This window comes from Passer domesticus, chromosome 18, assembly GCF_036417665.1.
Source record: "Passer domesticus isolate bPasDom1 chromosome 18, bPasDom1.hap1, whole genome shotgun sequence".
Classification (NCBI taxonomy): Eukaryota; Metazoa; Chordata; class Aves; order Passeriformes; family Passeridae; genus Passer; species Passer domesticus.
In genome coordinates, this window is record NC_087491.1 from 8,467,877 (window position 1) to 8,483,946 (window position 16,070).

Sequence of the window (16,070 nt, forward strand, 5' to 3'; positions counted from 1 at the left end):
TGCAGGGTCTCTCTGCAGAACTGCCTTCAATAGGGCTTTTATGCAAGGAACTCTTAAATGTGCTGTGGCTGTTGGTTTAATAACTCAGGTGTATGGTTTGGAATATCTACTTGAGGGCTTGTGGGTGCTAGTGGGAAAATTCAAGGTGATCATTTCAGTTGTTACAGGATAGCAAACATCTTTGAAATAAAATAACATTGTAGAAAGAAAAATTTATTCTTAGGAATGATTAATTAAAGTGTTTTTATCGACTTAAAATCAGCATTTGTGGCCCTTTTACCATCTCTTAAGAACCAGAACCAGCTCATTCCTTTCTCTTGAAGGATTGTTTCCCTTCTGACAACTCCCAGAGAACCACAAAAATGAATTTTGGGCTTTGTAATTAAGATATCTTGAGTTATTTCTGATTTGTCAACATGACTGATGAAAGGGGTTACACATTTATTTTCTTTTCAGTGATATGCTCCTGCATGTGGAGGCATTCTGGGGGCTTTGTGGGTGTCAATCTGCAGAGTGCCAGCCTGCAGACTTCACTGCAGGAGCAGTGGCACAGCTCTGCCTGGGGAGATCCCCTTCAGGCTGTGCACCCCCATGTTTTGTTTTCTGGAAAACTCCAGGCTAATTCAGCCTGGGGGGTCGAGCCTGTTGAAGATAGCCAGTGATAAATGATGTTGTATCAACCTACATAATAAACCTTAATAATACCTTGCAGGATGTTTTACTCCCTTGCATCTGAGGAATACCTGCTGAGTGATCTAGCTCACATTTCAGCAGATATGGCCAGCTTTAAAAAAAGTAACTAATGAATTGTTGGCTTAGCTCAGTTTTATGGCTTAGAAGTTCAGGCTGTGCATTTCATTCCGTCACAATCTCATTATATCCAACAGCTGCCTCTGGCCTGGTTCAGATAAACAGTATTAACTTGTATTTAACCCCAAACCCTGTGTGCACAGGCTGTGCTGCCTTTCCCTTGCACAGGTGATTTGTACCGAGGTAAATCTTTCCCTGCAGGCAGCTGGCCCTAGGGAGAGCTGATGGGCAGTACAGGAGTGCCCCATGATCCCTACCTGGGTTTTCAGGAGCAATTCTGATGGGACTCATCTTCTTGTGAGGAGAACATTTTCTCAGGACGTGCTGTCTTTTGGTAGGATTTTGAAGTGGTGCTCCCATAGCTCTAAGAACCTTTTCCCCAAGATCTTCCTACTTGTCTAGGAAGAAAGCCAGTTTATCCTCCTCTCTTTCTATTACTCACTTGTTTTGACTGGTATTATTGCTCTTCCTGATTTTTTTTTCCCTGTTTCCATGATCTTTCTGCCTCTTTGATTTCCTGCAAACCTAGTAGAGCTTATGGATCAGTTTCAAAGCCACCAAGTGCAGACCTCCTGGGCTCCTCCCAGGGCCACAATACCTGATGGTGTCACATTGCCCAGTCCTGTCCCTGCTGAGATGTGCAGCTGGAGCTCCCCTCTCTGCCCTTTTGTTTGACTCCTCCATAAAAGCAAGTTGATTATTTCAGCTTGCAATAGTTGTACCTGTGTCCTGTGGACAGGCTAATACAGCTATCTGTACAGGCTTCCATTATATCTTCATTCACAGTGCAGAAAGTGAAGAAATGTGTAGGGTTTTTTCCTGTCAGTCTGTAGTGCTTTGGTTTAGTAACTGGTTTGGGGCCTTGTTTGCTGTTTGAACTACTCCATTTGGGTTTTTAGTGTTTTTTGAAAGCATGCCATCAGAACAGCATACTCAAGTGTTTCCAAACTTCCCAACTACGTAGAGAATAATCACTGCGCCAGAACCACCAGGAATCTTTCTTATCATACTTGTTTTGTTTTTTTTTTTTTTCCTTTGATTACAGTCTTGTTGAAAGACAGTGTTCAGGCAAACATTCCTCTTTGTGTTCCCTGGGATGGGCTGTCAGTTTGTTAGGCTTCCAGCAGTCCTGTTTATTCACGTGTGCTTTTGGAAGAGTTGCAACACAGCAGGCCCATTTTGCCTTTGTTCGCTGCTAAACAATTAGAAAATAATTTATGGCTTTGCTTTTGCTTTTGAATCTCCTAAGAAAATGATGGCATATTCTTACCCCAAGAGCTGCAGCTCTGAGCCCTTTGCATCAGAGAGAAGCTGTTCCTCATCTGTGTTGGCACAGCATTGGGGCACTCTGCTGATGCTTGGGCCATTTGGCTGTTACTTAGAATTAAATGAATAATGAATTTTCCCATTCATCCAGAACTGGCTAAGTGTTAGAAGTGATGTATGTGTTAGATCCCTGCCTGGGAGCAGCAGTGGGACTGAAGAATTGAATGCAGCTCAGGCAGGCTGGAGTATCCATGAGTGTGTGGGATCATTAGTACTTCAGGGTCCATCTGCCCCCCACTAGCAGCCAGTTGCTGTGTCTAACAAGCAACTGAGATTTTATCCTAACCCAAGAAAATATTTGTGTTGTGTGTATGGAATTAGCACCTAGGTTTATTGATCATCTAATAGCGTTGTCCTGGGCTGTTTAATCTGTTGAAGGTTAATTAAAAAAAGGAATGGCCAGCATAGGGACTTGATTGTTAATCTGAGTGTGACTGTGCAGAAGTGAGTTCTTTATGGACTGAAATTGGTTTATAAGCCTTTTCTAGATTGCTTTCCCTCCGCCTCCTGCTCTGTGCTTGGCATTTTTTTCCCAGCTTGACATAAATATTTGGCTAAGGCTAAAGGGATGAACAGAATTACATACTATCAGCAGAATTAGAGGGGGAAAAAAGGTTATTCTGCCAATCACATCATGCGCTGGGTAGAGCAAAGACTTGACTTAATGCATTTTATTGTATTTGGCATATGCTAAGCAGGATGAGGATCCAGTGGGTGCGGGTCATCGCCCACTGCCAGTTTCCCAGGCTTTGGGAGAGCCCTCCATCCAGGAGTTCCAGCGGGCTGCGGGCTGGAACGAGCGGCATGTGTCGGTACCCGCGCTGCAATGTGACCTCTGCTGCATTCCCCGGGCTCATTCCTGGCATAACTTGGCTGCTCCATCCCCACCCCCTGTCCTGGCTGGTTCATGGTCAGGCTGGAGAACCGGGGTAACCCCAGAGCCAGGCCTGAGTTCTGCTTAACTCTGTGCCTGGAGACCAGCCCAGGGTCTGAGCCCACCATGGCACACAGGAGTGCTGGGACAGGAGGGGATGGCACCTGGAAAAGTCATCCTGTGACTAAACCTGCTGTCCCAGCGACACAGCCAAGCTTTAGACATGTGCAGTCATCACCATGCAATGATACTTGACCTTGTTAAGGGTAGGGTAACCGCTTCCAAAGTAATTTAAGCAAGAAAAGAAATCTGTAATGCTGGAGTAAGTGTAAATTACTGGGTTATGTGTCTGTACGTGTGACCTTTGGATTTTAGCAAAGTGTCTAACAGGCAAGACCTTTTGCCGTGAGTTTTCTTCTAGAGTGTGCTCATCAGGCTGAGAACAGCTGCTGGTATGAGATATAATTAAGGTTTAATTGGAGATGTCCATTAGGAGAATAGAGTGGGGAACACTGGGAGAAAATAAAGAGAATAAACTGTGAAGGTTGAAAAGAGGAAGAAAGTTTAAATAATACTAAACTGAGAAATGGGAGCTGATGCAATATTGGTGCACTGGAGGAGAAAAAGAAAGGGCTGAGGAGCCACACTGGAGCCAGAGGGCATTAGAACAGCTGAGCTGGCAGAGCAGATCTCAGAAGGACAGTCGCCTGAATTATTCTGGGATGGAAGAGAAGAGGAGCTGAGGAAGATCAGGGCATGAATTTGAAGAGCTTGGAAGTGAAAATAAGTGGGTTTTAGATGGCAGAAGTATAAATGTTGAAGGGCAGGAGGCCTGTTGGGGTGAAACGATGAAGTGGAAGGTTTTTGCTGGAGGGCCCGCAGTTCTTGGGGAATGGATTGTAATGGTTCTGCCCCAATGGATGGGAGTGGGTGTTGAATTACTAGCACAATGTGTTTTCTTCAAAATATCATTGTTAATCTCTCTTAGTGTCAGTGCTGTGTTCAAATAGGAGTTTACTGCCCTTGTTTTTGTCTTGTCAGTGTTTCAGAGGGGGTTGTTTATGTCAAGCACGTTGGCAGTGGCACAAGAGAGGTGAATTGCTCTCCCAGTGGTTGGTGTCCCTGGTGCTGCTCTGGGACAACACCCCCAAACACCATAAATTAAAAACTCTGCAGCCAATCCAATGCTCCAGAGTCCTGCTTAGCACAACAGTTTATCCTGGTGGAATTTTGGGGGTGAGAAAACCTCAGGGTGTACTCCCTACCTCCCTTGTGGCTCTGCAGGATCAGAGGCATCAGGGAATGCATTGGATTGTCCTTGGCTGTGCAGGAAGTCCAGAATGCATGCATTGAAGGCTGATGGCCATTATGGGTTGCCTGGGACGTTTCACCCTATAAATTTAGCCAAAATGAAACTAGTTCCTTTAAACAAAATATTTAGGCAGGCTCTATTTAAACATCCCCTGCAGTTTCCTTTCTTTTATATTGCTTGCCTAAGTAAGTTTGAACTTCTGCTGTTGAGAATGGAAAACTCCACAGTGGCAGTTTCCAGTGAATTTTCTAATTGTGAGCATGTGCACTCAGTGCCTTCAGATCTTCATCGTGCCCTTTAGCAGGGTTGCTTCAAACTCTTTATGGAGGGAAGTGCCTTTTCCTAAGAACCGGGGAATGTTTGAAATGTTGAGAACAGATTTAGTATCTTTTGATGAGAAGGTTAGTCTGGTGCTTAGAGCAAAGTCCTGGGAGCTGTAAAAGTGCAGGGCTATTACGCCAGCGGAGCCAACTGACTTTCCTCTCTGTATGACCTCCAGCAAGTCCTCAGACCTCTTTGCATATCATTCAACCCAGCTGGAAAACCTAAGTAAACAGCAGGAACCTTGCTTCAAGCCAGAAGCCTCAACTGACTGAGTTATTCTGGGGAATTGGAATAAGTCGTGAATTAGAATCAGGTAAACAGCATGTAGATTGGATTGCTTTAAAGAGAAAATAATTTTGTAAATGTCCAAAACCACTTTAATTTGGCTTAGTTTGAATGGGTGGAGTGATTGCTTTGTCCTACTTTACAGTAAAGGGGGGAAAAAATCTACTTGCAGTTTCTGTTTTCATCAGACTGTTTACAGAGTCTGTAAAAATCGAGTTAATCAATATTTCTATTAGACACCTCTTTGGGGCCTATGCCACATGCACACATTTTTAAACCCTTCAATCTTATATCATTTATGGAGATGGTATTGTCAGAAATAGTACTGTAAATAATTTATTCTGCTGCCAGTGCTTTTCTAAAGGTCTCTAGGCATGAGGCAAGATTTCCTCCAGGAGCTGTAAAGCCTCCAGATCAGTTTGCTGTGGCAGAAGGATTTATTTTTTTGAGAGAGACAAGAAGGATGGTGGAAATGATGAGTTATTTCAGGGAGTGGCTCACAGCTGTTTCTTTTTGCATCATTTTTAGGATCTAGAGTAGAGCAATTAGTAAAGTGGGATCATTGTTTTGTGGGTTCTTGGGACGAGTTGGGTTCCTTGGTGCTCGCAGCCTCCTGAATCTGCAGATGAGTTTGTGTGTGTCAGTCCCTGGAGTGTGGGAATGATGGGTCCCTGTGGCTGTGCCAGTTGGAAGCAGCCAAGGGGCAGCTGAATCCACCTGTGCTCAGCCCTGGCACGGGGGTGTGTTGTGCTGTAACAAATCCCAGGCTGCACACCCTGCTTTTCACTGCATTGCACAGCTACTGCAGAGGCACAGACTCCAGCTTGCAATCTGATGTTTTCCTCTCTCAGGTGATGCTGTTTTTAACTACACTGTCAGTTGCAGAGGAAATGTGGCACTGTCTTCTCTTTGTACTCTTGAGAGCAATTCCTTTGAGGGTGGCTGCTGAATCCAGGCCCATTGCAGCTGGACATGCCAGCCTGGAACAGAAGATGGAAACCTGTCAAACTTCTGTAACTTCTGAGAGACTGGAAACTTTGTTGATTGAAGAGAAAACCCTATAGCAGGCCTGTGTAAACAGCTGTGTGTTGGGAGGCTTGCAAGAAAGTCACTACCTCCAATTTACTCCTGAAAATCTTCCCAGGTCTTTAACACTGTTTTGGATTTCTGGGTAATGAGTAGAGAGTGCAAAGAAATTCCAGGTACACTCACTTGGTTTACTCCCTAAATAAACTAGAAGGCAAATTTCTAACAGGAAAGCAGGCACAGGTAGCCTAAATTATCTCCAAGCTTCAGAGCTTGATGACCCTTATGGGTCCCTTCCAATCCAGAATATTCTGTGATTTGCTGCAGGTTTAGACCCAGAGAGCTGATGTAGCTTTAATGATGGCGCATCAAAGCTCTTCCTAAAGCACTGACAGCAGTTGTCAAGAGACTACTTGGGCATCACGTGCTCCATTATTGTGCTCTGATGGTCTCTGCTCTCTGGATATAATCTGTATATAAGCAGTAACCCACAGATTGGTTGTTGTTGTTGATGTAAATCTTGGTGGTTCCTGGCAATGCCCTTCCCTATCTTCACTCACCTTCAGTTACACGTAGAGAAATCAACATCTCCAAATGAATTAAGATTCAAGGCAATTTAAAAGAGAAACTGTGGCGTTTTGCTTGGAGGAGTAACAAAAACACAGCCTGGCTACTGTTGTAGTGCAGATGGCTACTTACAGGTATGGGATGAAACAAATCGATCCTGTATTTCCTGTATGGATCACAACGTGCCTGATGCAGCTGAGGAGTCTCCCTCCCTGTGGGTGCAGTGGTAATGCAGTTTGCTAACAGCTCCACCAGCCAGGCTCCAGCTTGATTAATAGATGAATCCTCAAATGCCTGCTTTGCCTAGATGTATGTACTCTTAAAAATTGCCTTTTTGTAGTGCTTTGGGAAAACACTAAGTATAATAGTTAAAAATAACTTGTATTACTTCATGTCAGGTATAAAACATTGCATTTTGACTCAAACTGTAGATTAAAGTGGGAGGCTGTGTCTTTGCTTCTTTTTGTTTTACAGCCCCCAAGGTGGCTGTTTCACATGAAACAATGTCATCAGGCTTTGTTGTCAGTGATTTTTGTGCTTCAAAGGAAAGAATAAAAAACTGAATCTACCAGTTTTTGTACTGACAGAACAAACCTCGCAGTATTTGAAGTTTCCTTCCCAGATAGTTTCTTTTTTTTTTCCATGGCTTATTTTGGTTTAGTTGCACGATCTACCCTGACACGTCTCTCAGTGTGCTGAGATGTCTTGGGACAGTGGATTTTTGGTTGTCTTGCTCCAGCTGATGGTGTGTTTGCAGCTCTGCTGACCTCGTGCAGCCGTTCGGAGCTCTGCCACTTGGTGACAGTCTTTTAAAATAAAATCATCACCACTAAAGGGGAGGCTTGAGCTGACCAGAGTGTGTTTCTCCACAGCAAAGCTCAGAGTAAAGAAGGCTGGCCTACAGGGATTTGTTTGCATGTGAAGTAAAGTGCAGGGATTCAGCTCCTCAATACCAGTTTACTCTAAATACCAGGTTATCACTTCTAATTATATCACTCCCTGGAATATCATGTGCTGGTAGGATTTTGTTGTGGAGCAGTAGATGGCAGGTCTCCATCACTGCAGTGTGTCTCAGATTGTCACCAGGGGTGACACATATCCGCACCTTGTGTTCACACCCTGTGAGCAGCCTCTAAAAGGCTGTTCAGGCTGTGCTGCTCATCTTTCCGTGGAAAGGCACAATCCTGGTGCTGGTGAGGTTTTTGCTAATTTATTTGAGACAGTGAATCTGTTAGCTGGACTTTTTTCAAGTGAAGAAAATATGTTTCATGCAGGTTTCCTGCATAGTGTCTGCGTGGTAGCTGGTCCATGCCTAATACCTTGCAGCCAAATTTAATCCAGGAATGGAGGGAGAAGCAGGGAAAGCTCATGTGTCGATCTTCCTGCACAGTAGAAGCTCAGATGAGCATTTATGTTGTACTGGACTAATCACAGAATATCTTCATTGAATCATTCCACTTTATTTTCTCTTTCCATTCAAATCTGGCAAAGTTCTCCCAGAAAGTCAGAGCAGTAGAATAAAATAAAAAATTAAATTCGCTCTTTTTGTGCTGCTCTGTGGCAACACTGCCTGTTGAAACATTCATGAACCCATTTAGTATTAAGCTATTTTAGTGGATTTCATGCTGCTGGTGCCAGGAGAACCTTTCTAGTCCTGAAGCAAATCAGTAATCTCAAGAATTTGGGATCAATTTTCTTGGGTTCTGAAATCTGGTGTGCTGCAAAGTGAGATAATTTGTGCTGTGTTCAGTTCAGTGCGGAATTGTGGAAGTACCCAGTAAAGTCAAAGCACTAGTGCTTTTCACAGAATTATGGAATTGCTGAGGTTGGAAAAGCCCTCCAAGATCAAGTGCAGCCGTTAACCCTGCGCTGTCAAGACCACAACTAAACCATGTCCCTTCTAATGGTTCTTTTATTAATTTGCAGCTATATCTCAGGATTATAAAACAGGCAGAAAACCTGGTGAAGGCCAATTTCCACTAGAATAAACCCGCTTAATGGGGTTGCTGAAGGCAACAAAGAGATTTTGACATTGGGCTTGCTCCTCACCTAATGCAAAACTTCGATTAGAACTTGGCAGCGTTTTGATTAAACATTAAAGAAGAAGTTTATTATATTTTGCTTGTTTCTTAAATTCCCAGGGTGGGAACATTGGTGTTACAGAAAACGTTTTTCCATTTTCAGCACCATGATACCACAGAGCTGTTTCTGAGCTGTGTGACTGCAGGTAAATGCACAGCACTGGCTGGGTGAGCAGGATTCCCCTTAGCAGAGGGCAGGTGAGCAGGACAAATCAGACTTCTGGAACCACAACAGCAATCCCCTTATGCTTCCATCTTGCTCAGCTCCAGACAAAAAGTCATTCCCAAGACAAACTGTGAGGGATATTTGTTTTTGTGCAACCTGAGCTGCAGCAGCCTGTCCGGGTGGTGTGGGTGTCTGCTGTCTGTCTGACACAGGAGGACAGCAGTCTCTCTAAGCCGTCTTTCTGTCTCCAGCAGCAGCAGATCCTCTGTCTGGGCAGAGGATCCTGTCTGCAGTGCTGCCTCAGCTGCTGCTTTCAGACAGCCTCAGCTCTTCTCATTCTTAATGGTCTGGAGAGGATGGAAGTGGGAGGAGGGGGCAGAAATCCTCTGTATTCGTAATTTTGACATGGCATCAATGGTAAAGCTTGGTTTTTATGCTCTGTGTTTAAGGCAGGGCATGATTCCCTTCTGTAAATTCTCTAATGCAAAGAGAAACACTCAGAAAATACATCTTACTGCAGGTGTAGGATGCTTTAGGGTTACCTTGCTAAGCTCCGAGTTTCCAACATAAAACAGTGTATTTCTGAGAGCTGTGGATCAGCAGCACCAAGGGTCTGATCTTCTGTCAGTAGGCTGGTATCTGGTTTTGGATTGTGTAAGTAATTAGTTTGGGACACATGGCACAGAACCATAGCCAGAGGACAATATACTGGATTATTTAGATAGCTTGATGTGCCAGAGAGATGAATTTTGTCTCCATTCCTTTCAATCTCGCTCATGCACTGGAGGAGCAGGGAGCAGCTTCAGCAGCTCAAAGCTGGCCTGCTCCAGCTGCCCCAGAAGAGCACTTGGTTGTGTCAACACTGGAGACTCAACTCTCTTGGAACCCAGGTCATGAAGGATAGCATGAAGCCGTTTTTTCTGAGTTCTCTCCCTTTTCTGCAATTCCTGAAATATTAATCAGCCTTTTTGAAATAACTGCCATTGTTTTCCAACCAGGGGTGTCTGTGAAGCAGTGCTCCATCGCTGGCCATGATGACACTGCTTGGCACGAGCGGCTGCCAGGTGAGTGAAAGTTGATCTGGAGCTGTGGAGAGAGTGGAAATAATGTGGCCTGGGACATGTGTATGCAATTTGTGCAGATGATTCAAGGGAGAGCCATGGCAACTGAGATAAACAGAGGGAAAGATACTGGAAAACCAGCAGTGGCTTCATTTTAATAGCACAGCCTTGATTCCAGACAGCTCAGATATTTACTAGAAGAGCTTCATCTTCCTGCATCTCTTCCTCCCCACCACCCCCATTGCTCTGCATGCACTTAGTCATGAGATCAGATGGCTGCTTGGATGAAGCACTGCAGGCCAAATTCCACTGTTTCTACTTGAGCAAAAAAAGCCATTGCCTGTCTTCAAATATGGGCTGCAGAATTTCTCTCCCTGTTTGCACAGCCATGATTCAAAGCACCCTCATAAAAATGCATTTTAGAGCTTCCCATGGAGCAAAATGAACTTCCTTGAAAGCGTTGTGGATTATTTGGCCTAGTGCTGAGCTTGAGATGTGCTTTTGCTAGAGGTAAAATTATTGGGGCAAGCTCAAAGTCTGTGCTGCCTAAAGGTAAAGGCTAGAATGGAAAGAGTAGAGCGGAGCACACCAGGGTTGAAGCACACCACCGCTGCTCTTCCCGTGTGAAGTCAGAGCGAAGCTGGCCGATCCGTGGCTGTTGAATAACAAACAGTTCTGGAGAAGATCAAGTCCAGCTCCCATGCCAGGGCTCCGTGGCGTGCTTGGCAGCAGGGCCGTGCTGGTGTGTGGGCTTTGGGCAGGAGAAACCTCAGGCTGCAAGTGGAAACAGCCCAGCGAGAGCAGCAGGCGCCGGGCGCTGTTCCGCCGGGAGAGCGTTGGGAACGAGGACCCGAGCTCTGTCTCCAAGTAAAGGATCCTGTGCTTGCTGCCCTGGGTTGTGTAATCTGGCATGGGGCTGCACTTTGGGTATGCTTATCCCAAACTCACCCCCCAGGGGAGCTGCTGGTGATTCACCTCTCTGAATCATAATTCCTGACGCTTTTCTAATCGCCGTGCTTAGTGTATCCCTGGTTCACGGGCTGCCAATCCAATCTGATTGGAAGAAAAGAGTTTTCAAGCAGTTTAAAAGTTTGCCAGTTTCCTACACCAATGTATTAATCCCACGTCAAGACTCTGGCTCGTTTCTTTTCCTCTGTTGCTTTAAGAGTGAACCAGAAGACACAAAAAAATTAGAGAAATAAATTTAGTTAGCTGTAGAAATGTGATAAATGAGCAGTAATTTGATTGTGAGCAAAAGCATTCCTTGTATGCAGTTTTCAGTTCACAGTTTGTAAAACACAGTGTCTTTGCCTGTTTAGAAAATCTGCTCTTTTTGTAAGAACTGGCAGGATCCTCTATCCTCTCTTTCCAAGACGGTGCAAATACTAATTAAAAAATCTATATCTAAATAAAGTTGTTTGCATACATTAACACTAGATATCTTTTTCACATATGGTTCAACATAAAATTCCCAATTCTGCCCAGAGAATGTGAAGCTTTGTATGCCTTTTTATGAACGACTGACAATAAGGATTAAAGCAAGTTTTGCAGGTACCCTTGTTTTGGAGTAGGAATGGAGTCAGGGCACTGATTTCTGAACTCTTGGCCTATGTGAAGCCATCCTGCACTTTTTAGCATCTACACTCTCTGGTCCTGCTGCCTGCTCTTCTCCTGGTGCCTCCAGCTCCTCCTCATGTGCTCCATATTCTTGGTTTCAGATATTGCAGTGATTGTGATAACACTTGCTACTCTGCAGTGTGAGGGAATTAATGTTAGGTGCTCCCTGTGAGGCAGGAGTCAGGAACCCTCTGCTAGCAAAAGGCTTTTGCCTTTCTGCCCTAGAGAATGAAGTGTGAACAGGTTTGTCTTAGACATTTATCTTCCTTTACTTGGCTGGAATGGAATGAGCAGGCTCTCCAGCAAGGAGGCCTTTTTCCTAGGATGTGGTTACCAACGTTAGTGGAGATGATAAAACAAGACACTCGTCTTTCTCTCTGAATTTGTTCTCCACTTCATTATTTACTTTTACATTTTTATGTCACTTCCAGTTCTCTTATCATGGTGAAATCTTTCAAAGAGGATAAAAGCTGAAGACTACAAGCAGAAACTAGAATTTTTCAGCTGCCTTTGCTATCAAGCTGCAAACATCAGTCAGAAGCCCAGTGTTTATTTTGCTTTTGTTACCATTCCTGTATGAAAAAAAAAAAAAGTACATAAAAGGGCTGTTTGCTGACTTGCAGTAATTGGGAGAACACAAAGAGCTGAGTGAAGGGATTCAGAAGGAAGAGAAACAGAGTTCAGTTTTGAGTCATGGAGAATGCTTTTCCCAGTCCAGTGTTTTTTACGTGCATGTCTCCCCTTGATGGTTTCAGTTCTCTTCACAGAGTCCCACGAGCACATGTGTTTAACCTGTTGGAGTGTTCCCTTAACATTCCCTCCTGGAACAGATTTTCTCTTCTTTTACCTGCCTGCCCTTGCTGGGAAGATAAAACTGAGAAAGTGGGAATCATTCAGTTGGAAAATGTAGTGTGAAAAATTGGAAAATTTAGTGTGATTTTGAATTTTGAAGGTGCTTTAAAAAGGGTGCAGCTTGAGAGCAGAGGTTTGCACTCAATTATAGAGCTGGAACTACAATCCCTTGGGAATAGGGGCAGTGCTGGATGGGTCAGAGGAAGTGGTGGACCAGTGCTCGTAGGTGTTCTGTCAGGACCAAAATATTTTCCACAGGATTCAGAGTGGAAACTTAAGCTTTCCTAGAAGTATTCCTGGGAAGAAGTGGTGCCAGTGATTAATCTGTTTGCAATAAGGATAGGAACTGAAGTTTGCCCCCTGCTTCATGGGGTGATGCCTAATCAGTAAGAACACCTAATTTCCATGGTTCTTTGGTGGCCACTTTCTGCCTGGAAATGTTTGGAGCCTGTTTTGAAGCTGTGCAGAGGAGCATGCTTGCGTCATCCAGAAAATGCAGTGAGTCAGTGGAGTCCTGAGGGAGCTGTAACGGCTCAAACAGAAACTTGGAAAATGAAATGGGGATGGATTTAAAGATACAGCATTTGTGGCTGCTGCTCTGTTTAGAGATGGTCTGCACTCATCGGAGGCATTGGTGAGGAAGGGGTTTAGGAAGGACTTTGCTGCTGTGAAATACAAGTGGAGCTTTATGAGTGATCCACCCGGGACAGGGTGTGGAACTGGAAGAGGGTGTTAGGCAAGTTCTCCTTGTCATTATGCTCAGTAATTTGGTATTCAGAGAATCTCCATGAATTCTTCATTGATATGTGTATTTTGGTATGTTAATGAATAACTTATGGGGATGGACAGGAAGGAAGGTGGGGGCAGCCTCTTGGTTTGGCCCCCACTCCTTTTCCTTAACGTTTTCAACCGCCTTCAGATTTGGGATGGTTTCCACAGCATTATGAGCTGTGTGCTGCTGCAGTGCAGCTGTGTTGGATTGCTCTTGGCCCAGGAGATGCCCCAGGTCCTGTCACAGAACCCAGTGTGGCCTGGATGTGCCCAGGTCCTCTCTGGGCTGTGTCACCACCGTGGGGAGGTTTGCTGTCAGTGCATGCTGCTCTTTCTCCTTGTGTCCACCACAGCTAGACAAAGTGGGTGTGGGATCCCTCCTTCCTACAAACCTAAAATCCACAGCAGGACATTCAGAGATGAGGTGCACTCTCCTTAAAATGCTTTCAGTTCCTGTCGTAGATGAAATAGCCAAGGTCTGTCATGGTACCATTGGTGTGTTGGTTGTTTTATTTGAAAGCTTTCAGGGGTGTGAACCACTGCAGTGTTTGGGTGCCTCAAACTCACAGATGAATTCATCTTTATGGTCTGTTTCTGGAGGGAAATAGTACAAAAAAAAAAGAGGGAAAGTGGCCTAGCAGTGAAGTCAAAGACAGTGTCTTGTGCTTATATATTTCCTAATGGTTCTGCTTCAGAATTGAGAGCCCGTTTTCCTCATTTACCAGACCAGCAGAACGAGGCTGTTCCTCACAGCAGAGGTAGTAAAGCACAGCAAAAAATCCTGAAAAATCTCCCCTCCAGGCAGGCTCTTTCCCTGCTGGGAGAGTAACTTGAGGTGCTGAACTTTGTTGGTTTATCTGAGCAGGGCAGGGTAAGAGCATCAAAGTGAGCTGGCTCTTTACAGGTAAGATGAACCTCCAGAGTAACTTTTCTGTAAATAAAAGAACGAGTTTCTGGAGAGCCAAGAATGAAGAAAAACGAGAAAACGTGGCTTTTCCCATTCATTTGGGTTTTGTTGAGCAAGGGCAGCTCAGTCCCTGGGCTCCCTCAGAGCTATTCTGACACTTTATTATCAAGAACATAGAAGCATTGTGTGACTGTGATGTGTATGCACCTCAGCACTTCAGTTTAGCTGTTTTATTCAGACCAGGAAAGCTTCATTAGTTCATGCTGATTGAGGAGTGATATGGTTCCCAGCCATCCTAATGCAAATTGATGACTCATTTATATCTTTAAAGTTGAATTTAAATTTCTATAAAATTTTAGACTTAGGCAAGTAATTGCATTACAGTTTTGTGGCTTGTATGAAAAATCTATTTTTTTTTTTTACACCTAAAGCCATACTTCAAACCTGTCACCTCATTCCCAGAAAGCAAAGCTATTTCATTACATCATAGCTTTGCAATTTGCCTTCTGATAACTGGCATATACATTTATGTTGGATCCATTAAATGCTTGTCCACTTAAAGAGCTGGCAGGCATTAACATTTTAGCATGTAAATATTAATTTTAAAAAATTAGAAATTGGTATTCTTTTGGCCTTCTTGCTGGCAATTTTGTTGAAAATAAATGAATCGTAGTTTTCCCTTCCATCATCATCCTTCTTGGTTTCCAGAAAAAATGATTAATGAGCTTTAGCCTTTGCAGCTGCAACATTTGATTGCAGAGTGACTTCACTAGTGATGAATACGGAAATATTTCTGCAGTTAATTGGATGTTATCAAATCCACAGCAGGTGAAGTAAGACCATACTCAGATGTAGTTGTTGCAATGTGCAAGGTCTTTGAGGGCAGGTTTTCCCCCGTGGCACTTTATCCTTTTGTATAGTGATACCAGTTCACACTTTCTATTAAATAAATACTTGAGGAGCTTAATTTTCAAGATTTGCTCCATTCCCTTTGCTTTGGAGGAGCTTAGTGCCCAAGATCTGCTCCATTCCCTTTGCTTTGAGGCACTGAGGTTCCCCTGCTGCTCTGATTAAAGTTAAGTTTCAGATGAGTTGGATGGATTTAGGGTGGGAAAGGATCAACATGTATTTGAAATAGTACAATGTGTCAGTCTCATACAAGATGCCCATTTATAGGTTGCACATAAATGTTGAATATTTTAGCTTAGTATTTATCCTTAGCAATGGTCAACCATCTTTGAATCCCCTGAGTTCCAGCACTAGTGCCCTGTGCCGAAATGACTTAAAACACATCTTTCATGGCTCTGCAGCTTTAAATTGCCTTATTTTTCCTTCTCTGAGCCTCTTCTGTCACCTCTGTTTTGCCAGCAAGTCTTGTGCAAGCAGCATCCCTTGTGATTCACATCAAATGACTGTCTGGCAGCAGGACGAGGACCCTCCTGTGGGGACCAGTCCAAGGGCAGACCCCCACCCTGGAGCCCTCCCTGCTTGTGGAGAGGATGCTCTGTCCATGGCATTGAGCAAACCTTCCTCCCAGCACCCTGGGAGAGGGTAGCACCAGGATTAACAGGAATATTTTCTTGGCACCAACAGCTTGGGAGCTGCGGAGTTAAATTCCTTCCTCAAGCTTTGCCCCCTTGGTAACACCTCCAGCACACTGATTATTCATGTTAAAAACAAAAACAACAAAGGGATAATTGCCCAAATTTTGTAAAATGGCTATTTCTGCACATTCAGCCTCAGATGGCGTTTGACCCTTAATACATATGGTTTCACTTAATGTATTTTGTTTAAACAATCCCTGTTCCTGGAAGTGGTTTCAGAATAGGCTGTTCCTCATTGCTGTTCATGTTTGCTTTTTCTTATGATATTATAAGAAGCTTGAAGAGAGTGGATTCAGAAAAGGGCAGTAATCAGTGTTCACAGGCATTTGTGGAAGCCTTTGTGTTTTCCAATTATTACGATGTTGACTCCTCAGGCTTTCAAGACTGAAGTGGTTTGGAGCACTTTTGTCCTCAGGCTGTCGAGCTCCCTGAGCTTCTGTTGCTCCTCTGTCTGTGCTGAGAGACCCCAGGGAGTGCCAGCACATCT

The 16,070-nt window shown here is 44.1% G+C and overlaps 1 protein-coding gene across 2 annotated transcripts in view; it reads left to right on the plus strand.

The window, feature by feature from the left end:
- The window catches only part of ABL1 (ABL proto-oncogene 1, non-receptor tyrosine kinase), a 77,832-nt gene that overhangs the window by 18,990 nt on the left and 42,772 nt on the right, over positions 1-16,070 (plus strand). The window contains exon 2 of one of the 2 annotated variants that reach the window (XM_064393280.1): positions 9,770-9,835. The exons of the other annotated variant lie outside the window; for it this stretch is intronic. Within the exon in view, the coding sequence (XP_064249350.1) occupies positions 9,770-9,835 (66 nt within the window). The remainder of the gene's footprint in view (positions 1-9,769; positions 9,836-16,070) is intronic. 2 annotated transcript variants of the gene reach the window in all.